The sequence below is a fragment of the Mastomys coucha genome, unplaced genomic scaffold (genome assembly GCF_008632895.1).
Source record: "Mastomys coucha isolate ucsf_1 unplaced genomic scaffold, UCSF_Mcou_1 pScaffold12, whole genome shotgun sequence".
Classification (NCBI taxonomy): Eukaryota; Metazoa; Chordata; class Mammalia; order Rodentia; family Muridae; genus Mastomys; species Mastomys coucha.
Window position 1 is genome coordinate 30,739,209 of NW_022196894.1, and position 25,336 is coordinate 30,764,544.

At 42.4% G+C, this 25,336-nt stretch overlaps 2 protein-coding genes across 3 annotated transcripts in view; one reads left to right on the plus strand and one right to left on the minus strand.

The window, feature by feature from the left end:
- Iqcg (IQ motif containing G) overlaps positions 1-25,336 on the minus strand; it is a 104,451-nt gene that overhangs the window by 77,911 nt on the left and 1,204 nt on the right. The window lies entirely within an intron of this gene.
- Lmln (leishmanolysin like peptidase) overlaps positions 1-25,336 on the plus strand; it is a 63,096-nt gene that overhangs the window by 32,465 nt on the left and 5,295 nt on the right. For both annotated transcript variants that reach the window (XM_031363693.1, XM_031363694.1), the window contains exons 12-16: positions 3,417-3,527; positions 11,466-11,598; positions 13,870-14,029; positions 16,935-17,065; positions 24,045-24,255. In XM_031363693.1, the coding sequence (XP_031219553.1) occupies positions 3,417-3,527; positions 11,466-11,598; positions 13,870-14,029; positions 16,935-17,065; positions 24,045-24,255 (746 nt within the window). The remainder of the gene's footprint in view (positions 1-3,416; positions 3,528-11,465; positions 11,599-13,869; positions 14,030-16,934; positions 17,066-24,044; positions 24,256-25,336) is intronic.

The window sequence follows — 25,336 nt, forward strand, 5'->3', positions numbered from 1 at the left end:
CTCACTCCATAGAGGTGACAGGGTGCTCACTCCATAGAGGTGACAGGGTGCTCACTCCATAGAGGTGATAGGGTACTCACTCCATAGAAGTTTCTGATACTTAACTGAGGTACAGCACCTTAACACATTGTAATTATCAACCAAGGGTTAGAATTTTATATAAAACCTGAGCCAAAATCTCATGAGAAAAGATTTACTCTTGTTCATAGCACAGTCCTTCACTTTGTTGCTTTTAAAATAAAGAACCTACGAAGTGATCTTTCAGCTCAAGAATGCCCTGAAACACCGTTTCCAGTCCCCACATGAGCTTAAAGCTTTGCTGGTAACTCTTTACTTCTCTTCTGTGAAACTCATTTTCTTTCTTTCTTTTTCTTTTTTTGGTTTTTCAAGACAGGGTTTCTCCGTATAGCCCTGGCTGTCCTGAAACTCACTCTGTAGACCAGGCTGGCTTCGAACTCAGAAATCTGCCTGCCTCTGCCTCCCAAGTGCTGGGATTAAAGGTGTGTGCCACCACTGCCTGGCTGAAACTCCTTTTCTAAAATAGTTTAGTTCATCTGTCTTCCTCACTAGATTAGAATTTTTGAATTTTCATTTATATTTTTTCATTGTTTGTTTTGTTTGTTTATTTGAGACAGGGTTTCATTGTATCATTCTGTATGGCCTAAAACTAGACCAGGCTAGCCTCACATTCCCAGCACTCTGTCTGCCTCTGCCTCACCATGGTGGGATTACTGGGTGCACCACACACCATGCTTATTTTTGTTTGTATATATCTATCTTACATGTATGTGGGTGCCCACACAGGCCAGAAGGCATTGGATCCCCTGGAGCTGGAGTTACGGGCAGCTGTGGACTGCCTAATGTGGGGTATTGGGAACTGAACTTGCATCCCTTGGAAGAGCAGGAAATAATTCGTAACTGCTAAGCATCTCTCCAGTCTCTAGATCAGAATTTTTCTCTAAACAGAAAGGATGTTTTTGTCTGTTCACTGTGCTAGCCTTAGCATTTAGCAAAGTGCCCAGCATATGACGAGTACTATAAGCCAATGCCATCAAGGAGGAATCAGGATATATGGAGGAATATCTACTTGGTAATGGAGTAACAATTTTGATCTGTGATCTGCATTCCACATATTACTGAACATGGTAATTGTCATGGGAGTCAGATTCATTTCTTTTTTATCTATAGAATGAAAGAACTTATTACCCTAAGGAAAGTTTTATAGGTTGACTGAGAAAAACAAGGGTTTTTTGGTTGTTGTATGGATTGCTTTTTTTGTTTTTTGTTTTGTTTTGTTTTTGTTTTTGTTTTTTTGTTTTTTTGAGACAGGGTTTCTCTGTGTAGCCCTGGCTGTCCTGGAACTCACTCTGTAGACCAGGCTGGCCTCGAACTCAGAAATCCGCCTGCCTCTGCCTCCTAAGTGCTGGGATTAAAGGTGTGCACCACCACTGCCCAGCTGTATTGCTTTTTTTAAAGACATATATTTTACATATATGCTCTACCTGCATGTAGACCTACCTGTCAGAAGAGAGCATCAGATTCCATTACAGATGGTTGTGAGCCACTATGTAGGTGCTGGGATTTGAACTCAGGACCTCTGCAAGAGCAGCCAGTGCTCTTAACCCCTGAGCCATCTCTCCAGCTTTTGAGAGGTCTGGAAGGATCCATTGCCAGAAAGTCTCTGGCCACACATATTATGCAATGGTAACCAGGCCAGAAAGTAGGTCACTCCTGGGAAAAAAACAGGTTTTGCAATTCTTTCCCTTGAAGGAACAACCCTGTGTGCTTAACATCCAAGTCTCCCTAGTACATGTCTGTGAGCACAAAGATCTCCGTGCCCTGACCGCCCCTCACCCTCTTAACCTTGCTATAAACCGGATGACTGAGCACAGGGAGTTTGGTTCTGGGCCTTTGGTATTGGAGTGTCGGTTCCTTCTTCCTTTTCTCCCTGAGATTCTGCTCTTTGGAAGAAGAGGTTTGGAGGGGTCTGTGTTGCCTTTTTCTGCTTCCACTTAGTATTGTGGGAGGTGGCTCAAGCGGAGGGGATAGATTTGCTAAAGGGAAAAAAGGATATAGGCAGATATTCTATCCTAAAATAAGTACCGACAAACATGGACTCATTGTCTTTAATTAAAATTTTTAGGAAACTCAACTATTATGTCCTTTTTTTCTGAAATTAGAACATTTAAAAAGCATTGCAGTGTTTGTTTGTCTTATGGTAGTGTTTATTTACAAATAGGGCCTATGTTGATGAAGTATCGAAGATTAAAGGCCAAGGAAAGAGAGTAGGCCCGCTGAGCCAGACTAGAGGATGGCGATGGACCAGCAATCCTATTTTGTTCTCCTCCGAGAGCTCCCTCCCCTTCCTCTCCCTGCCTCATACCTTAATCACCCTCTACTCTGTAACTTTTATCACTTTTGCAAATTACAATGGATGCATGTTCTCTAAATATAAAAGTACTTTCCCATAAGGCAGGTATAATTCTAGCACTTCTGCAAATTAAATCCACCCCTGGCTTCAGTGACCCTGTTAGAAATAATCTCACACAAAGGAACATTCACAAATGAAGCAAAAGGTATTTTGGCAATGCAATTCTTTACATTCAGAAAGAATGTGGCTGAACCAAATCAGGCTATCTGCACACCAGGACCGACATGGGTCCTTTATCCCTGGAGTAGGTCGTAACTGTGTCAGCCACATGGTCTGATGTGGTTTGTTTGTCAGTGCAAAGGGGAAGAAGGAAGGATCAGGGACTGTGAGTGTCCGGCTGGTATGAAGTCGAGCAGTCCTCTGAGGGAGAGTGAGGACGATTATAGGAAAGGCAGAAAAGAAGAATCAGAGACAAAGGTTAGAAATGGGGAGCACTGTCCAGACAATATCATGGCACCTCAAGTTTAATTCTCTTAGGCATCCTTTATAGCATTGTGGGAAACAGTCAGAAGGCAGCAGAGACAATGCCTGACGTATATTTGCTACCTTTATCTATCTGGAGGCCTCCCTATGTCTCCCTGTATCTACTTCCAAGATTTACAGAACATACGGCCCCTCACCTTGAGCTTCAAGTGTATCCCTTCTTATCATTTCCTGTGTGAACAGGCCAGGAAATCTGCCAACAGACCCTGGCCTGACTTAACTCTCTGACAGCAGACTTTCACAAAAAAGACAAAATGGATTCCAACAAATGAGTTTTTGCTGGCTAATCTGCCTTTGATTTTAGAACCCTTTCTTCTCACAATCCTGAGCAGCAACACCCCACCAGCCCACCTCAGGCCCCTGCGACAAGGGCATTACAAGTGTGCGGCTCTGTTAAGGCCTCCTGGGTCCCTCGTAGGCCTCTGCTCTGTACATTGCTGAGATCTCTATCTAATAGGTGCTAGGGTCAGTAAAAGGTGTTTTGTCTGCATTGTCTCCACAGCTGGTACAAAGCAAATTACAGCATGGCAGAGAAGCTCGACTGGGGCCGAGGAATGGGCTGTGAATTTGTCAGGAAGAGCTGTAAATTCTGGATTGATCAGCACAGGCAAAAGTAAGAATGTGTTTCCATATTATGTCATTGTGGAGTTCCTTTCTGACTGTATTATTTGTCATGAGCATCAAATATCAGCTACTGTGTGTAGAAAATACTTCCCGAGTTCTGTTTGGCTTATAATTCATAGACATATATATTTTGTAAGTTTCTTGCATGGCCTCTCATTCTTACTGTTTTCTCATTCTTCAGAGAATGCACATACAAATATAAAAGCCAAAATTGATTTAGTATCCAGAAACTGGACTAATGATGTACTTTAGTGGTAGAACGCTTACCTGGCATGTGCAAGGTCCTGGGTTCGATCCCTAGCCCTGAAAAATAAATATTCTCTAGATTGGGGTTATGAAAACTGGATCTTTATGGCAGTCACCTGCCAAGCTCTTTTAGGATTAGGATATTGTTTTTGGCATGGTTACACACACATACACACACACACACACACATACTCTGAGCACTTAGAGAGGTGTTACAGAACTGTTTCTGTAATTGTAACCCTAAATTAAACAGTTATGTATATGAGGAGATGACCAAATAACAAAAGCAGCAATTCCCTATAATTCATTTCCAGATAGGGGATATCTTGATACTGTCCTACAGTGTCCTCACCAGGGCACTGAGATAGGCTCAGTCAGACTGGAACCACTCTTCCAGGGTCCCTCATGTTGCTCATTTAAACATGTCCACTTCCCTCCCGACACAGCCCTCCTGAGACTCTAGAATCCAGTCATCTATTATCCGTTTCTGTATTTCTGTCATCTCAAAAAATACATAAAGATGTTGTGGAAATTTCAAACATTAAATGAATGTTATAAGGGTACAGTGATTGCATTTTACATTTAATGTTTACATTCAGCCACATTGTTGTATCTATTATCAATTTGTTTGTTTATTTGTTTGTTTTGCTTTGTTTTTGAGACAAGGCCTTACTATTTATGTATTGCTACCTTAGTACTAAGTAAGTAGACCAGGAAGGCCTTAAACTCATGGTAGCCTTCCTACCTCAAACCTCCCAAGTGCTGAGAGTATGAGCGTGAAAAGCCATGCTAATCTGATTTTTTTTTTTAATGGCTGAGTAGTATTCCATTATATAAATATGCCACAGTTTGCTTAAGCATTCATACTTTGAAGACATCTTGGTCATTTCCACTTTGGGACTATTGTGAATGAAATTACTATAAACATTTGTGCAAAAGGCTTTACATGAGCATAAACCTTCATTTCCAGAAGTGCGGCTGTTGGCTCATTATGCTAGTTGTAGCTTTGATTTCCTAAGAAACAGCCAAATTCTCTGCTAACATTCCTAGAGGTAATGTGTGATAGTTTCTCTATGCCGTCTCCAGCATTTGGTGTTATCACTGTTTCTTATTCTGTGATTCTCATAGTGTGTAATGATATCGTACTGTACTTTCGGTGTCTTTCCCTTAATGGCTAGTTAAGGGAACTAGCCATTTCTAGCCACGAACATCCTTTCTGTGTATATGTGCTATCTTTACATCCTTTTTAGCAAACTGCTTCTGTATGTTAAGGTAATTTTCTAACTAGATGGTTTTTTATTTAGTTTTAAAGATTAAAGTTTTATTTTAGATACTGTTTTTAGATACTGGTCCTTGTTAGATATATAATTTGTAAATATCTTTTCGTAGTGTTCAGCTGACTGTTTCAAACACTTAACATGTTTCGTTAAACATATTATGTTGTGGGGTGTGGCATGCTACACTCTTGTACAATGCATCTGTGCCTGAAGGAACACCTTGCAGGCATTGTTGCAGGAAATATTTAAAAAGGCACCATCCCATGCTACCTCAGGCTATTCTCTGGCTCTGGTGGTCTCACTGCTTCCATGGCTAGCCCCAAACAGCGAATACCCATCTCGCTGTCACAAATCCCTGTAACCAGGTAAACTCAAAACTATAGAGGCTTGTAATTTATCAGTTAGATTTATATCAAAAAATCCTCGCCCCACAAAACGTCCACACAATAAACTCAAGGCCAATTGATATTGATATAGACTGCCCACCTAGATAAGACAAATTGTCCTGTAGTTATCCATCCCTTATAAGATAGTTATAGCTACCTGTGGCTATTTAAAGCCACTCGGAATCTGGATCATATTTCTCTTCCTCCATCTTCCTTCCTTTTTCTCCTGTCTCTTCTATCTCTCTCCTCTCTAAAACTCCCAGCCCACCTTCTTTATCCACTGCCCATTGATTGGTCTCTTGAAATCTTTCTTCATTTGGGGAAGGTTCTGCATAAAGCATAGCTTCTCTCCTTCCACCACATGGGTCCTGAGGAGCGAACTGAGGTCATCAGGCTCAGTGGAATACCCCTACCCACTGAGCCATCTTGTCCACCCCTTACCAGGGTTTTGGTTTTTGTTTGTATGTTTGTCTGAGCAAAAAGTGTTAATGAAATCCAGACTATCAATTTGCCCTTTTCTTTATGATTAGAAAACAATTACTAACTCATTATGGTCCTGTTCTTGGTGTCTAGGGTACTTATTACCCCAAAGGCCTCATGCCTGCTAGGCAGACAGTACCCTGGGCTCTCTCCTCAGCCCAAGAATAATGTTTCTGATACTAAGTCTAAGAGCCCTTTGACAAACTCTAGATCCCATTTTTTTTCTTGTATTTTTTATTTTAAAATATTTTAAATTACATATATGTGGTGGTGTTGGAAAGATGGTGAGTGTGTGTGTCAGTTCAACTGCAAAAGCCAGAAGAAAATGTCAGATCTCTTGGAGCTGGAGTTGCAGGCAATTGTTAGGTGGCCCAGAGGTACTGTCTCCCAGGCAGGCGTGCAGGCAGTTGTTAGGTGGCCCAGAGGTACTGTCTCCCAGGCAGGCGTGAGGCCCTTGGGGTAATTCGCCTCACAGACACCAGTTCTGAGACTTGCACAGAGCTCATCAGTCCTCACACTGTTACCTGCTGAGCCATCTTGCCACTCCTGAGTTTCCTGCTGAGCCATCTCACCACTCCTGAGTTTCCTGCCTTTGCTCCTGTTTGTGTGGGTCTTTTCCCATCTTCCCTGTCCATGCATCTTCCTGTGTCTGTCCCTCCATTGGTAGGTACGTAGAGTGTGGTTTCTGAAGCTCTATAGTTTATGAACATTAGGTTGACATGGATCCTCCTTCTTTATTCTTTCTCAAAAGAATGTGACTGTTTTTCTTCTTTCTGTGAGAATTTTTCAGTCGTCTTGTCTATATTTTAAAAAAAGGGGGTGGGGGGAGCGCTTCCAAGATGGCTTGACAGATACTGCATTAAGCCTGTGCATTTGTTTAAGGAGAATATCATCCTTATTCTGTGGAGTTTTCCAGTCCACAAACACAGTATGGGGGAAACATTCAGTCCTTTATCATTAAATACAAAGCTGTTGACTTCTGTTTTTGAAGGTCTTCTGTGACTTGAGAAATTTTCTGTTTCTGTCTCTTCTTACTTTTTTGCTTTTAAATCAAACATGAATTCAGAATTTTATCAAATGCTTTTTGGCTTTAATTTATATAATTATGTGATTTTTCTCACCTGCTAATATGATGGGTTACTTTGCTTGATTCTTAAATATTAAACTATCTTTGCATTCCAGGACTAAACCCCATTCAGTCATTGTACATAGTTGTTTCTGTGCATTGCTGACTACAGTGTGTCAGTATTTTGATTTGGGTTTTTCTTTTTCTTTTTTCTTTTTTTTTTTTTTGAGACAGGGTTTCTCTGTATAGCCCTGGCTGTTCTGGAACTCACTCTGTAGACCAGGCTGGCCTCGAACTCAGAAATCCGCCTGCCTCTGTCTCCCAAGTGCTGGGATTAAAGGCGTGCGCCACCACCACCACCGCCCAGCAGTTGATTTGGGTTTTGAATCTATATTTATAAGGAATATTTCTATATAGTTTCTGTTCTCTCTAGTTACTTTACCTTTAAGTAGATACGGCTCTCAGAGCATGTACTTCATGTTACTTAAATTTTTTTTTTTTTAATTTTATGTACATTGGTGTTTTGCCTGCCTGTATGTCTGTGTGAAGGTATCAGAAGCCCTGAAACTAGAGTTACAGACAAGTGTGAGTTGCTATGTGGGTGCTGGGAATTGAACCCAGGTTTTCTGGAAGAATAGCCAGTGCTCTTAACCACTGAGCCATCTCTCCAGCCCCCATCATGTTATTTAAACCATGTCTTATACATATCTCACATGTCAGAGCTGGAGAGATGGCTCAGTAGTTAAGAGCACTGATTGTTCTTCCAGAGGTCCTGAGTTCAATTCCCAGCACCTACATGGTGGCTCACAACCATCTGTAATGGGATCCATTGCCCTCTTCTGGTGTATCTGAAGACAACTAAAGTGTACTCATACACATAAAATAAATACATAATTCTTTTTAAAAATCTCATGTGGATGAGCTATAGCATATTCATATATATAAAATAAATAAATATAAAAAAATCATCTGTGTTTTGAAAAGCAAATTCACAGAATGAACAATAAATGAATCACAATCTCAGATATTGCCATATTTTAAAGTGCAATTTATATGTGTGTTCAAGAATAAATCCTAGTGGATACCAAGGTTTATTCTAAGCTTTTATATTCATTTTCATTTTGTTCAACTTGGTCTTGTTTCTCTTAAAAATTGAAATCTACAAGCAGTTGGGGTTTTCCCCGTCTCTCTATGCATTTCTAGTTTCATTCTGTTTTCACTGGGAGTGGGCACAGCACTTGTGCTTGTGTATTTTGGTCCGGAATATGGCCTTTCTTGGTGAACGTTCCCTGTAAATTTGAAAAGCAGTGCTTCTGAGCTGGGTTTTGTCCTTGCTGAGGCTGCCCTCTGACCGTGCATTCTAGGAGATGAGGTCTGCAGTTAATGGTGAGGTCACCTGTTTCTTAGGGCGGCTCTCAGCAGTTGTGCCTCTCGATTTGGTGGTTAGTAGACATGTAAACATCAGACATTACTGTTTCCCTGAAATGCCAGCTCTGTTTCATGGAAGGCTTCTTTTTTTTTTTTTTTCAAACAAAAAAGCAAAAATGGTATTTATTCAGCTTTTAGGAAATTAAATAACAAAACCCAGAATAAAGCAAAACAAAAACCATAACATGTCATGTGACTGATCATGTCCAAACACAATAGCACTTATTAATGAGTATAAAAATAAAATTTATCATTCATATTTGCTCTTTTTACAACTTTTATGACATGGATGTTTTAGAAGCCTGAGCTATCCAGCCCCTACCATGTGACTGAGATTACGGTCCCACAGGGAATTAAGTTTCTATTTTTGGAGGCCCCACAACCAGATCCCTCACAACTTTTGCACTGGCACTTTCATGGGGAAACAGGCATTGGGAAGGCTTCTTTTAATGTGTAGAGTGGTTTCCTTACTCTACACATTAGGGTATGTTTTCTTTCTTCCTTTAGTACAGTTTTTACCTCATTTATGTTAGAATACCCTAAGAAGGCCTCCTTCTCTTTACTTTCTGGGAGCAGTTACCTCCTCCTCCCTGCTGCTTCTCCTCGTTACTTTAAGATTTATTTTCTTCTTTAGTTGTGTGTGTGTGTGCATGCACACGTTAGTGTGTGTTCCTGTGGAGGCCAGAAGAAGTCAGATATCCTGCATCACAGGAATTTGTGAGCTTCCATTGTCAGTGCTAGGAACCGAACTAGGATCCTGTGCAAGAACAGCATGAGCTCTTAACCACTGAGCCCTCTCTCCAACCCCTCCTGCCTCCCTCCCACTGTCCCTGACAGTTTTACTCTGTGGCCCAAGCTGGCTTCAAACTCATGATCTTCTGCCTCGGCCTCTCCTAGTTATCCACCTGCAGCACTGGAGCAAGCGTCATTGTTAAGTGTAAAGTAGACTTGCCCAGTGACATGGTCTGGGCCTAGAGATTGCTCTTTTAAGAATTCTAATATTTGGGGCTGGCGAAATGGCTCAGCAGGTAAGAACACCGACTACTCTTCTGAAGGTCCTGAGTTCAAATTCCAGCAACCACATGGTGGCTCACAACCACCCATAATGAGATCTGACACCCTCTTCTGGTGCATCTGAAGTCAGCAGCTACACTGTACTCATTTATAATAAATAAGTCTTAAAAAAACAAAAAAGAATTTTAATGTTGTGAACTCAGCTTCCTTAATACAGGCCATTCAAATTGTTGATTTCATGCTGAGTAAATTGTGGCACCTTCTGTTTTGTGAAGGATTGGTTGACTTCGTTGTCTGAGTTATCAGATGCGTCTATCTGTATGAGGCTGACTGACTTGTTAGCCCTTTCAGTGGTCCGTCAGGCTGCTGCCTTGACACGCTGTTTAGTTCTAATGCTGTAACGTGTACCTCCGCTCATCGTTTCTTTCCAGAGATGATTTTTTTTTTCTCTTATTGATCTTCCTTAACAATCGTTTTTTGGGAACCGCGGATGTAGTTGGGTTAGTAGGGTCCTTGCCTAGCATGCGTGAAGTCTGGGTTTGATTTCCAGTGTCATATCAGCTTGGTGTGCAGTAAACCTGTAATCCCACTACTGCAGAGACGGAGGCAGGAGGATCAGAAGGCCAACGTCATCTTCAGCTGCGTAGCAAGTTGGAGGCGGGGCTGGGTCCAGTTGACCCACTCTGTCCTGTGTTGTGTTCTCACTGGCTTCCGCTCTGCTCTTCCGCACTCTGTCCTGTGTTGTGTTCTCACTGGCTTCCGCTCTGCTCTTCTGCACACTTCCTTCTGCTTGCTCTGGCCACATTCTCCTCTCTCCAGACCCTTGAGCCATTTGGTGAGAAGCGTTTCTTCTCTGTGTCTCTCATACTGTAAGTCTCGTCCCCAGCAGCCCCTACATCCACCACTTCAGTACCTGTGGCTTTCTTGTCACCTAGTTCAAAGCGTTTTCCCTGAGTCGTTGTCTTTGACCTATGATTATTGACTACACTGTCACTTAGTTTTCAAGGGTTTCACAGTTTTTGAGTCACATTTTTGCTGTTGAATTCTAGCCTGATCCCACTGTCATGGAGGAAATACTCTGTATGACTTCAGTTGCTCTGTGGCTCACGACAGGGTTGGTCTTGCTGTGTGTTCTCTCAACACTTAGAAGGAATGCGCATTCTGCTGTTGTTAGGTGGAGTGCTATGGCAAAGTTCATTGTGGGTGGATGGTGTTAACTTCTCTTGTGTCTTTGTGATTTCCTGCTTCTTACTCTACTGATTGTTTTAAATATTTTAATTTATTCTTTTAATCTATTTATATTATTGTGTGTGTCCACACTGTGTGTAGGAAAGTGTGCATGCCATGGCACATGAGTGGCTGTCAGAAGACAACTCGGTGGAGTTGGGTCTCTCTCCCCGACTTTTGTGTGGGTCCTGGGGAAGAACTCCGTCTGAGGGAGTGGCACCTTCACTCAGGGCCATCGGCTGCTTTGATCTTAGTGTTGAGGAAGTTCCCACTGCACTGCGGCTCTAACCCTGAGTCTCTAACTAATCTGCTGTTTTCTCTCTGCTTTTCCATCGTCTGTTTTTGTTAGACCTAATATCTAGGGGCTTCAGGTGGGCTTCAAATGAAGAAGGGAAATGTATCTGTTCTGTCTTCCAGGATGTAGAAATAAGACTTCATACTTTTTATATTTTAAAAATTTCCCCTTAATGATTGAAGTAATTCAAACTACAGCTCTACAGAACTGGAGTTTACAAAGCTGTAGAAAGGGTTACTAGGATCTTCTTTAATAAGGTGTAATAGTGCTGTCAGCATTGAGATACATCTCCCCCATCTATGTCCCCTGCCCCCCTGCTCTGGGGAAATCTTGATAACCTGAGTAGACATTTACTATAAACTGTTAAACTCGGTATTATAGCTGAAAAGGCAGTCTCTATAATAATAGACTTGGAAACTTTCTTTTAAATGTGATACCAAGATGTACAGACCTCCATTCAACAGGCCGTTGACATGGAAAATAACCAGCTTGCCTTCTTTATGTGCAGGATGCAGGTGCCGAGCCCATACTGTGACACACTCAGGAGTAACCCACTGCAGTTGACTTGCAGACAGGACCAGAGAGCCGTTGCTGTGTGTAACCTGCAGAGATTTCCTAACCCTTTACCACCCGAGTACCAGGTAACACGAGTTCCCAGCACAGCTTTAAGAATTAACTTTTTTAAAATAGTAGTCTCTGTTTTAGTTAAGAAAGCAAATCTTTTAAATTTTTTCTTGTGTTAGTTTCTATATTTTTCTGTTTGAAAATGGGAAAAAAGGCCGGGCGGTGGTGGCGCACGCCTTTAATCCCAGCACTTGGGAGGCAGAGGCAGGCAGATTTCTGAGTTGGAGGCCAGCCTGGTCTACAGAGTAAGTTCCAGGACAGCCAGGACTACAGAGAAACCCTGTCTCAAAAAACAAAAAAACAAAAAAAAAAAGAAAATGGGAAAAAAGCCTGAAGAGCCCTCATTTGCTCAAGGCTAACTGCTGCTTAGCAGGGACATGGTACCTAGCTGTACCAAGTGAACCAGGATCCTGTCCCATCTCCCAGCAGTGGGATGGCAGGGCTGCTGCCCTGTGCCCAGTCTGCATGGCTTTGAACGCAGGTCCTCATATCTACACAGAAAGTGCTTTAACCACCACACGGCCTCCCCAGTTTCTGATGGGATCTTTTTGATTGCTAACGTCTTCTTCTTTAAATTTCTCTAATTTATTCAGAAAACAAAATCTTGAAAGTCAATTATTTAGTTACTCTAATCCTGCTAATTACAAAGTGTGGAACTTCTTTTAAAAAAAATAATTAGATTTATGGAATCTAAATGATGAACAAGGGGAGGAGGGAGAGGTAGCTCAGGACTGCCAGGGTGCTGGGAATGGGACTCTGTAAGAGCACTGAGCTCTCTCTCCCTCCAACCCCTGCTCAGTTGTGAAGTTCCACCTGACCTCACTGAGTATATGAGACCTCATCACTTAGCAAAGGGATTTCTCGGAGTAATATCAATATATTAGTAGAAAGTATGACTTATTTTTCCGGTTACCATGTAGCCCAGACTAAGCTCTAAGCCATTCCTCCTGCCTCAGCTGCCCACATGCTGGGATTTACAACTGTCTGCCCCTTGCTGTCACAGTGTGAAACCTTATTCAGACCACTTTATATAAATAGCTTTTTTTTTCAAGGTTTTTTTTCCCCCTAAGATTACTTACACATTTCCTATGTTTATTATTTTGGTATATTGCTCGAATGACCCCAAACGTTTTCCTGGGTTCTAGTAGTCCTCTAGTCTGAGTTTCCTCAAAAGCAGGGTGGGGGTGGCAGCACAGTCCATTGTGCCTAGTGTTTTATATTAAAAAGGTCATCATTTTATGCATTAGTTTTATGTTATATCAGCTCTCTTTTTCTTCCTGTTTTCTGTGGTATTTGTTTGTGGCTCAAGTCTCACTATGTAGCCCTGGTTGGCCTGGACCTCACTCTACAGACCAAAGATGCATCTGTCTGCCTCCCACGTGCAGGGATTAAAGGAGTGTGCCATCATGCCCAGCTCTGTTTGATTGTCTTTGGGGGTTTTGTTTTATCATTTTTGATGCTTTTACTACTTATTGAAGACAAAAGCAAATATTTGAACTAATAGGGTAGAGGAGCTACTTTAATTCATTTAAATAGTTAAATCTTCACTTAAGGACAAAGAACAAAAGTTCTTAGTGTTTTCCAGAATTATCAATATTTTGACTTTACAAATACCATTTCACATAAATACATAGTCCAAAATGCCAGAAGTATGTTTAAGCATCATTTCCAAAATTGAAATTCTGAGCCAAGCCCATGCCAAAATTCCTTTAATTATTTTTATTAAATTGAAATCTGCAACTCAGATATCAAATGTTTTGTTTTGTTTTGTTTTTATTCTGTTTTGTTTAGACAGGGTCTCTCTACATAGCCCTGGCTGTTGTTCTGGAGCTTATTATGTAGACTGGGTTGGCCTCCAATTTACAAGAGATTAACCTGCCTCTGCTTCCCAGGTGTTGGGACTAAAGGTGTGTGCCATCACACCAGGCCCAGACAGACAGCAATTTTAAAGATCAAACATTCTAGCACAATAGTCCAAAGATACTCTAAGTTGATCCTTCATGCTAAGGGATGACAATGTTAAGTTTTGGTTTTAAGTCTTCCGTATGTTTACCCTATTTCTACTCTATTTTTTAAACCAGTCAAACTCATCTTAATGGGTAACTGATTATCTTACCACGGGTCCTGAAGATGCCCTGTGTGGTGCCTCACAGCATCTTTATTGTACAGTTGATGGAGAAACCTGCAGTATGGTTTGGCGGTGTGCAGCAGTAGCAGGATGCCATAATTGCCCGTGGTCTTGTTTTGGTCTCCCCTAACCACCCCCAACCCCTGTGGTTTGTTCTCAGTACTTTGATGAGCTCAGTGGGATATCTGCCAAGGATCTGCCTTACTATGGGGGGTCAGTAGAAATCGCTGACTACTGCCCTTTCAGTCAGGAATTCAGCTGGCATTTAAGTGGCGAGTACCAGCGCAGCTCCGACTGTAGAATCCTGGAAAACCAACCAGGTGAGTAGTCTGGTGAATGGAGGGTTAAATTCACCACACAGTTTTGTGGTTGTTTTTTGTTTATTTTCTTTCCAGAGAGGGATTTTCTGTGTAGCCCTGGCCATTCTGGAGCTCAATCTGTAGACCAGGCAGGTCTCAAACTCAAGAGATCCACCTGCCTCTGCCTCCTTTAAGTCCTGGGATCAAAGGTGTGTGACATCACCACATGGCCTACATCATACAATTTTTTGTTACCAATATAAAATAGTTGCAAAGGGCACAGTCCTCATAGCCAGATGAGTTTGAATTTTTCAGTTCCTTTACTTAATTTTTGTCTGTTACTTGACTTCTCTGCCTGTATAATACTTACCTAATAAGTCATCAGGGCAGAGATGAGTCAGAGCATGGGCTGCTCTTCTACAGAACCCAGGTTCATTTTCCAGCACCCACATTGCAGCTGACAATTGTCTGAAACTCCTACTTCAGGGCATCAGACAGCCATTTCTGGCCTCTTCGGGTACCAGGCAGGCATGTACATGGTCTGTAGACATACATGGAGCCAAAACACCAATACACATAAAATTTATATATTTATATATATATATATAAACACACATATAAATTTTATGTATTTATATGAAATTATATATATTTATAAAATTATATATATTTATGCATATATGTATTTATATACACACACGTACACATTTATATACATATATACTCATATATATAGTTTGATATATGTATATATACATGTATAATTTATATAATTATATGTAAATATATCATTATATAGATATAGTTGTTTAAGCAAGCAGGACAAACAGCAATTGGTTTCCCTTCTTTTTTGAAAAACCTTACCTTGGTTATCACCTCTTTCCATCGTGTTCCTACTTAATTACGTATTAGATCATTTAACTCATAAGCTCCTAGGATGTTTGTTTCTTCTTTGTCTGGTTTAGAATGGTCTGTTGAGCATACTTCTAAAGGGCAGTGGGCTTGGTAGTAACTAGAGTGCAGCTGGGAGCTGCCACTCCTGCAACAGCCTGGCGCACTTAGCCTGCTCCCCAGCTGCAGACGCACCCTAACACTGACAGTGGAGCACCCTGGCAGCCCCTTGTTGAGGTGAGAGATGCCTGAAGGTTTGCTAGACAGATGTCAGTATTGATCTAGAGCTAGGCTCAACACCACTTTTTAAAAATATAAATATTTCAGGCTTTGAAATTGTGTCTTTCCTTCTGTAGTGTGAAAGGTTACATTGAGCATGGAATGCATGGGGCCCAGGATTTGACTTGGATTATCGTTGGCTGAGCTCTGCTTTACACACTATTTGTTATTCTTTCTAGAGACTTGAAATTCACAGGTAAAGGAGCACCATAGGATTTGGTGTTGCTATTTCACATTTTTCTTCATAGCTCATAAAATTAAGATTTTAAAAAAACTTAAGAAAATCAAGTATTTCTGTATATAGTATCTTAAAATGGGCTACTTGAACTCACTATTTTGAAAAACATGGAACTTGGGCTGGCAATATGATTCAGCAGGTAAAGGCATATGCTAACGAAGCCTGCTGACCTGGGTTCCATTCCTGGAGCCCACATAGAAGTGGAAGGAGAGAACAAGCCCACAGGCTTGTCCTCTGACCCTCACACATACACCTTCATATGCCTGGCCATCCCCATGTCATACACACATGTGCAAACACACACAAAAAAATTGCTAAATTTAAACTACCATGAGCCGGGCAGTGGTGGTGCATGCCTTTAATCCCAGCACTTGGAAAGTAGTGACAGGCAGATTTCTGAGTTCGAGGCCAGCCTGGTCTAAAGAGTGAGTTCCAGGACAGCCAGGGCTATACAGTGAAACTCTGTCTCAAAAAAAAAAAAAAAAGAAAAAGAAAAAAAGAAAATAAAACTACCATGAAACTTGTAGAGACTATAAGGAGAGCACACTGTAACTAGAATCTAAGGACTTTGTCTTTTTGTGTACTAAAAGGCCATTCACCCACACTTCTGCAGCTGGGAGCTTAGTCTGTGACTTCTATATGAGTTTCCAGAAGGTACCACAAGTTGAAGATACAAAAACCTCTGTTTGTGGGAGGCAGAGTCAGGAAGATTGCAAGTTCTGAATCCAGCCCCAACTACACAGCAAGACACTGTCTCCAAAAGCCAAACACCCACCTGCCTGACACGTGAAGGAGACACCTTGTTTAGGCCTCCACAGAAAGTGATTCTTGTTTTGGAATCTAACCTGAATTTTAAGTGCCCGGTCCTCAGTATAATTAACCCAGATACTTAGTGCCCAATTAATCTCATCTCTAGTATAGTAATTCTCTTACATGGTTCCCTTCTGAAAACCCAGTTGAGTTTGGAGTCATGTTTATCCTTTTTAAACTTGAAATTTTCCGTTCTTCAAATTTGATCTATGTTTTGAATATGTGTTTTTGTTTTGGGAAGACAGCCTTCCTCTAAGACTGGCTTCAAACTTGACTATCCTCCTGCTCTGCCTTCCAAGACCTGGGATTACAGATGTGGGCCACGGGCTGGTCTCAACACCTGAGGGTTTTTTTGGGTTTTTTTGGTTGTTGTTTTTGGTTTTGGTTTTTCGAGACATGGTTTCTCTTTGTAGCTCTGGCTGTCCTGGAACTCACTCTATAGACCAGGCTGGCCTCGAACTCAGAAATCCGCCTGCCTCTGCCTCCCAAGTGCTGGGATTAAAGGCGTGCGCCACCACAGCCCAGCCAACACCTGAGGTTTTTAAACCTGCTTTTATGCTGCTACTGTTAAAGACAGGGTCTCAGCCCAGGCTGGCCTCCAGTTGGCAATCCTCCTGTCCTTGCATCCACAGAACACCGATTAGTTATGAGTAGGATGCCTCATTCTTGTTCTCCACGATAGTGAGGAGACTCTCTGGGTCATTTCAGAGCTGTTTAAGAACTACGGGGCAGAGCAGTACGGGCCTCACTCAGTCTGTCTGCTTCAGAAGTCAGCGTTCGTCATGGAGCGGTGCGAGAGGAAGCTCAGCTACCCAGACTGGGGGAGCGGCTGCTACCAGGTAAGCCACGGGCTTGGCCACCATCTGCATATGGAGGTTTACCTCATCTGTGAGATTATAATTGACACAGCTTAGCGAGGGGGATTTACTGATCTTGACTTGAGTTTTGTAATTGTTAGTTTGAGTTCTATGGTTTGTGAAAATACTGTCACTTCATTGACAGAAATTGCTTTTAACTGTTGGAATATATATAAGTTGGACCAGGCAGGCATGGTCGTGCACATGTTTAATCCCAGCACTCAGTGGCAGAGGCAAATGGATCTCTGTAAGTTCAAGTCTAGTTAGGTCTACATAGCCAGTTCCAGGCTAAGCCAGGGCTATGTAGTGAATCGCTGTCTCAAAATAAATAAATACAAGCAAAATTGTATATTATGGATTCTTTCATTTTTCTTCTAGGCATGCATCCTAAGGAAATAAGGCAAATATATAATTTTGTCCTTGAACAAGTTTTACCTTGTAAGGCAGTAATGTACAGGTTTATGTCAAAAAGCCTATGAGGGAGCTGGGGATGCCGCTCAGGACGGCAGAGTTTAACCTTGTTTGCCCCAGGACCTGGGTTTGATCTCTAGCACCATAACAAAAGGGAAAGTTACAGCAGATACACACGCTGGATGCTGATGCTGCCTTATTAAGAACTGATGCAGACATAGGAATTCTGGGAATGAGGGGCACCCAACTGATGAAGTTCTCTCCCTACTCACAGGTGCCCAGGGTCTTAGTTAGGATTTCTACGACTGTGATAAACACCATGACAAAAGCTACTGGGGAGGGAGGGGTTTATTTCAGCTTGCACCTCTCAGGTCCTTCTCTGTCACTGAAGGAAGCCAGGGCAGGAAGTCCAGGCAGGATCATGGGGGCAAGAGAATGTAGAAGCCATGAAGGGACACTGCTTATGGGCTTGCTCCTCATGGCTGGTCAGCGTGGCTTTCTTATACAGTCCACTCCACCTGCACAGAGTTGCTTCCACCCACAGTGGCTTGTCCCTCTGCATCATTCAGTAATTTGAAAATGCCATCCCAGACAGACTTTCCTAGAGGCTAATCTTATGGAGTCGTGTTCTCTATTAAGAGTCACTCCTTCCAGAAGACTCTGTCTTATGTCAGTTGACATAAAATTACCCAGCAGTCTAGAGAAGGCCGTTATCCTGGCAACTGAACTATAAGTACCCCTGTGCCACATTAGCCTCACGAGCAGAGCTAAGTGGCGTTTGTTTGTTGCATGCATGTGCGTGTGTGAGCATGTGCCTAGGTCAGCCTCAGGCGAGCTTCCTCAGGAGCTGGCCACCGTGATTTTTGAGACAAGGTCTTTCACTACATGGGGCCTCCCATTAGGGTGGGCAGGCTGAAGTCAATGAGCCGGAGCCCCAAGGATCTGCCTGTTTGTTCCCCCCAGCTCCGGCTGGGACTGAAGCACTTACAATCACCTCATCATGCCTGGGGATTTTGTTTTTTAAGATAAATTATATTATTTCAAAGAACTGCGAATGTGTCGTTTGGTTTTTAACATAAAAGAAAAACAGATGTCAAGCTTCTGACTCAAAACAGCTGCCAGTTACACTCCAGGATGGTTAAATCTCAATGAAGTTACAAAGCTGTGTAAAATACCACAGCTGGTGGGCCTGAACCTGGACTCAACATCCACTGTGAGTCTCGGAATTGAAGTCTGGATTTTTTTTCAAGATTTATTTATTTTTACTTTATGTGTATGGGTGTTTTGTCTGTTTATATCTGTGCACATACATGGTCCAGTGCCCGTGGAGGCCAAAAGAAGGTGAGGATACCCTGGAACTAGAGTTGCAGAAGATTGTTAGCCACCAAGTGGGTGCTGGCGATTGTACCCAGGTCCTCTGGAAAAGTCATTGCTGTCACCAAAGACCGTCTCACCATCGCCTGATTCCGAATTTTGGGGATGGATCTCATGTAGCCAAGGCTGGCCTCAAATTTACTCTGTAGCTAAGGACGATGATGAGTGTGTGTACGTGGGTGTGTACATGCATTCACACACATGCCCTGCTATTTAGGTTCTCTGTTGGAGTCTAGTGATCCCTGTCTCTGTTTGCGTTGCTGCAGCTCTGTAGTGTGACATGAGGTCAGGTATGCTGATGTCTCTAGTTCTGCTCTTTGTGCTCAGGAGTCCTTTGGCTGCCTAGGCTGTATTGTCCTTCCATGTAAATTTTAAGACTTTTCTTTCTATTTTGTGAAGGATGGACCTAAGAAACAAGCCCCAGCCAGCCTCATGCTGGCTGTGTAGCTAACAGTGACCTTGTCCTCCTAATCCTCCTGCCTTTAAGTCTGGGATTACAGGCAATGTAACCACACCTGGGTATGAAAATGGTAGCTTTTTAAATTACATACGACTAACTATAATAATACGCCCTGCTTCTCTCATCAACCAAGCTAAGAACCCAGTGTGACACCTCGATGAAGGCACACGCGCTGACAGACATGAGATCCCTCCCTCCTCCCATGCATGTAGTGTTTCCATGGCCATGAACCATAACTGAGGAGCCATGCAGTGCGCATGGTTATGCCCACACCCTAGGTACCCTCTGCTCCTCTTTTTATGGGATCTCCTGCTTGGCGAGTTGGTGTCAACTCCTCGGGTTCTCCTTTCCCTCTCAGTGTCATTTCTTTCCTTTTTAGGAGTTGGTAATTTTCTCCTCTTTTCTCAGTTTGACAGTTGAAGAGTAATTGAATGTTAGGTCTTATATATATGCTCAAGCTCCAAGGTTGTTTATAAACAGGTTGTTAAAGTTCTCCAAAAATACTCAATAGGCAAAGGCAGGTAATCACTGTGAGTTTGACACCAGCCTGATCTAAATAGCAAGTTCCAGGCCATCCAAGGCTGCATAGTGAGACTCTGCCTTGAGATTAATTAATTAACTAATTAATTGATTCTCCCAAAATAGACTCAACTTCTGGCATCCAGCCAGGCATCTCAGAGTCAACCTAGGCAGGCAGAGAAAGGGAGGTGTGGAGTTGGCAATCATGGCCAAAGCTGCTTTACCTTTGGCAGTTTCTATCTTTTTTTTTACCCCCCAGTTTCTCAAAACAGGCTTTCTCTGTATAGCCCTGGCTGTCCTGGAACTCACTCTGTAGACCAGGCTGGCCTCGAACTCAGAAATCTGCCTGTTTCTGCCTCCCAAGTGCTGGGATTAAAGGCTTGCACCACCACTGCCCAGCTAGTTCTATCTTCTTTAACTTTTTGTTAATCTATGGCCCATGAAGAAAGTCAGGCATGCATGCAGATACACAGACACACTTTTGTTGGGCCTGACTACCTATCTTATCAGTTCCACAAGTATTCATGCATACTTACATACATACACATATACCTGTACACATATGTATGTGTTTACATACATATAGTCAGACAGACATATAAAAAAACCACATTTTATTTCTTTTCTCTAGTAATTTATATCTTCTTATCTTCTAGACAAAAATTATCTCATAGATAAAATGTTACAAAAGGGGTTACAGAAGGATGTTGACAGTAAGTTCAAAGCAGTGTTTCATTCTATAAGCTCATTATAAGTTCAAAGCAGCAGTTGCACACCTGCGGCTTCATTCTTGGACCTGACCTAGAGTGAATGTTTTTCCTTGATCACAAGTCTGTCCAAACCGCTTTCTCTTCTTAGTACAATTCATGAGAACTCACTGTAGCCCTTATTATGCAGCCTTCACTTACTGTTCTATGAGGAGGCACATTCTGTTCTGGATTCTAACTTTATTACATCTTTTGGGCAAAACAACAAGACCATCTTCTTAAACTTTTTTCCTAAAATCGTATGAATCAAATCAGGAAGTCATCAATTCATCTAAACAACATTAATTCGTGAAAGTTCATCTTCACGCTGATCTTCAAGAAATTTGCCCAATAGGGTGGGCTGATGCCCAGGAATCATCAGGTTGTATAATAATAGCAGGAAGGGCATATCAGCAGGGAGAAGCAAGCCTGGGACGAGTCTCAGAGGCTATGCCTCTCCAGAGCGCACCCATCACAGCCACACAAAATGGTAGGCTATCTCCTGGGAACTCACTTGCTAGATATAGCCTTTTCCTAGATGGCTTCTGCCACTCAACCCTTGATAAATTAAACTTTTTAATCTTTGTAACTGCATCCCATCTCACTTCTCGCTCCTTAGTGCCAGCAATTCCTGGGCCTCCCTTGTCTTCTGCAGTATACATGAGATTTTTCTCTATTGGACTCGGATTCAGTTCGAGACTATTAAGGCTGCTTCTACTTATGTATCTTCCAATCTGTCCACACTTGCTTCTGAGCATTCCATATTGGTAAAAACAAAGTTCACCCAAGAATGTTCCATATGAACAACACTCTTAAATCATTTTTCTCTCAAATCTGGGTGCATTCTGTTTCCAAGCTTATAAATGTCTACCTCACTGTCACCCAAAGCCTGTCCAATCTCCAGGACATAATTACACTTCTCCTATGAAACTTTTTGATGTTTAGTTTATTTTCATGATTTTTTTCTCAATCACAAACAGTTTGTTGGTTAAATTTCTTTATTTTTAAAGGATCTCATGCAACTCAGGCAGTTTCAAACTCGACATGTAGCTGAGGCTAGTCTTGAACTCCTGACTTCCTGTCTCTTAACTCCCGAATGATACAACTAAAATATTTGTATCCCACTCTTATTTCCTCAGTTAGAGCTGCTAGAAGAGGTAGGAGGATCTGAGAGGAGATGGGCAAGGAGGTGAATATGATCAGAGTGCCCTGTATGAAATTCTCAAAGATTTAATAAAATATTCTTCTTTTAGAAGCTACTGGAGGACAGAGCCAGTATCATAGACTTCAGCCAAGCATAGAAGCAGTGGTTGGTTAAGAGTAAATCTAGGGCACAGGGGAAATAGCTAGTTTTAAAAGGCTGCTAGACCCTGGACTTGGTCCTCAGCATAGAAGTTTAACAAAGAAAAGTTAGTTACTTTGCTTGTCGTCATGACTGAATACCTCACAGGAAACAGCTTACTGCAGGAGAGTTTTATCTGGGCACACAGTTTGAGGGGATATGGCTTGTGGTGGAAAAGGACAGCTGCGGTGTGTGGTGGGCACTGCTTTCTCACTTCTTAGCAGACCAGGAAACAATTGTAGCCAGGGCAGAAAGTCCCAGACCATGTCCATCTAAGGTCAGTCTAAGCTACAAACCTCAGGGCTCACACTTCCTCCAGCTCAGTGGTTCTCAACTTCCTAATGCTTCCCAACCCTTTAATATAGTTCCTCATGTTGTGCTGAACCCAATTGTAAAATTATTTTCATCGCTACTTCATAACTATAATGTTTTTACTGTTATGAATCATAGTGTGAATATCTGTATTTTCTAATGGTCTTAGGCAACCCCTATGAAAGAGTTGTTTGACTTCCAGAGGGGTCACAACCCATAAGTAGAGAATCTTTGCTCTAGCTAGTCCCTACCTCCCAAAGATTCCACATCTTTCCCCAAACCATAGTACCTGCGAGGCCCAAGTGCCGAAACACTGGAGCCTGTTGGGGACGTTTTACCTCCAAACCGAATATCCAGGTCTGGTGGCATGTGATCTTGACACTCAAGTGCCCGAAGCAGAAGGATCATGAGTATGAGGCAGCTAACCCACCCCAAGGTTAGCTTTAATGTGTCTGCTCTTTAAAATTGTTTTCCTGATTCTTGCTTTTAAAGATGTTACCAGGGCTAGTGAGATGGCTCAGCAGTTAAGAGAGCACTGACTACTCTTTCAGAGGTCCTGAGTTCAATTCCTAGCAACTACATGATGGCTCATAACCATCTAGGATGAGATCGGATGCCTTCTTCTGGTGTGTCTGAGAGAGTGACATTGTACTCACATACATTAAATAAATAAATCTTAAGCCTTCCCCTCCAGGAAGGAGCGGAATAGAGCGAGAAAAAAAAAAGATGTTACCAAATCTAAAGAGAGTAGTCATTGTAAACACTTTTAATTACTGAGCAGAAAGTCAAGGGTAGACAGAAAAGCGGGAAGAGCTTTTGCTGCAAAATTGTGTGTGTGTGTGTGTGTGTGTGTGTGTGTGTGTGTGTGTGCGTGTGTGTGTACACTGTATAAATGTACCCAGAACCTTTTTGCAGAATTTGGTGACTTGTGGAGAGTGACATGGCTGGCCTCTGCTTGGCAGAGACTGAAGCTAAAGTGTTGAAGGGACCAAGCTGGAGCGTGCAGAAGATCTTTAAAATCCAGTTTCCAGGGCCTCTCAATCCATTTTGCTGAGCCAGAGGGGCCATTTTACAGCCCCAGGCTGGAGAGCTCAGCAGTCACAAGTCCTTCTGCTCTCCCAGCAGACCTGAGTTCTGTTCCCAGCACCCTTGTCAGGGGGCTCACAGCTGCCTGGAACTCCGATTCTAGAGGACCCCAAACCTTCCTCTGGACCCTGTAGGCACCTCTACACATGTGGCATATAGGCATACACACACAGACACATAAATAAATCTTAAGAGAGAAAAAAGAAAAAGACCTACTACCACCAAATGGAATTCTTTTAGAAACTAAATACCTTACCTCATAATATGTGAGTTAAAGGCATGCCCACATCCCAAACTGTGCTTGTCTTAAAACAGTTTAGTTATTTGTGATATATACCTATGTGTTCCTGTTTGTGCAGATGTGTATGTGGAGTGTGTGCCTGTGTATGAAGGCCCAGGGATGACTTCGGTATTGCTCCTCAGTAGCTGCTGCAGCTCTTTTTTGAGATAGGGTCCTTGAACCCAAAGTTTGCTTGATTCAGCTAGACTTGCTGGATTGAGCTAGGCTGGCTGGCCAGTGGTCCTCAGGATCAGCCTGTGTATACCTCCACAAGCCTGGCATGGTATGTGGGTGCTGGGATCTGTGAGCTCAACTCTCAGTGCTTGCAAACCCAGCTCTTCACTGGCTCATTTCTCCCCAGCCCCTATTTTTGTAAACGTTAGTATCCATCCGAGTCTCTTACTGACTTAATGTTTCTCCCCTATTTGAAGGTTTCTTGTTCTCCTCAAGGTCTAAAGGTTTGGGTTCAAGATACTTCATATCTGTGTAGCCGGGCGGGGCAGGTGCTCCCAGTCCGAATTCAGATGAACGGATGGATTCACAATGGAAACCTGCTGTGCCCCTCCTGCTGGGACTTCTGTGAGCAGTGTCCACCAGAAACAGACCCTCCAGCTGCCAACCTGACTCGAGCCCTTCCTCTGGGTGAGTACTCGCCATGACTGGCAGAATGAGGGACAGTAAAGAGAGAGCTGTGCCTTACAGGATATTGAAATGCCCTTCAGCAGGGCTCTGGAGTGGGCCAAACTCCTCTGCTTTGAGGTTCTCTAAGGAAATCTTGCTTCCTGCTGTTATTATACACTTGAAGCTGGTAAACAACCCAGGCTTTTGCTATCTAGCCATGGCTGCCCTCACTGTCACACAAGCCCGGCTTCCTTGGATTCACAATGGTCTTCCTGCCTCAGCATCCCAGGTGCTGGGATTATACGTATGTGCCACAGTGCTCAGCTGTTTATTTTCTTACTGTGTGTGCCACTGCGGAATCTTTTTGTTTTGTTTTCTAAAAGGTACAATGTAGCCCAGGTTAACCTTGACCTTGGCCATGATCCTCTCCAGATTTCCAAGTGTTAGAATTATAATAGTGTGCCACCATGACTGGCATGGGTGAACCTTTGTCACTGAATGGATCAGAACATATATTATTAATGAAAGATGGGATGGAATGTTACAAATTTTGAGTAGATGTTTGCCTTGAGGCAGGAGAGATATAATTTAACTTTCAAAGTACATCTTAAAATATACTTTTACACGTTTTGAAACTAAAAGTGAACAAAATTCTACTTATCAAATACAAAAAAAAAACCCCTATATTTTAGTTGTATTATAATCAGGTGAGATACTCAAAAAGGGTCTAGAAGACTGGTCAGTGGATAGAACACTTCCTTCAATAGCACAAGGGCTTGAGTTCAAATCCCCAGGACCTTCATAAAAATCTAGGCATAGTGGTGCTTGCCTATAATCTCAGTTCTTTACAGTGGAGTCAGGAAGATCCTGGGGGCTTGTTGGTCAGCCAACCAGTCAGTGAACTTCAGGTTCCCTGAGAGACTGTGTCTAGGAACAATAGAGGAAGACACTCGACATCAATCTCTGGCCTCCATACACACCTTTGAAAATATGTGCACACATGAACACATCCACACACACAAGCTACTCAGAATAGAAATGGTACCAACAAAGAAAAGTAAAGCGCCGGGCAGTGGTGGCGCACGCCTTTAATCCCAGCACT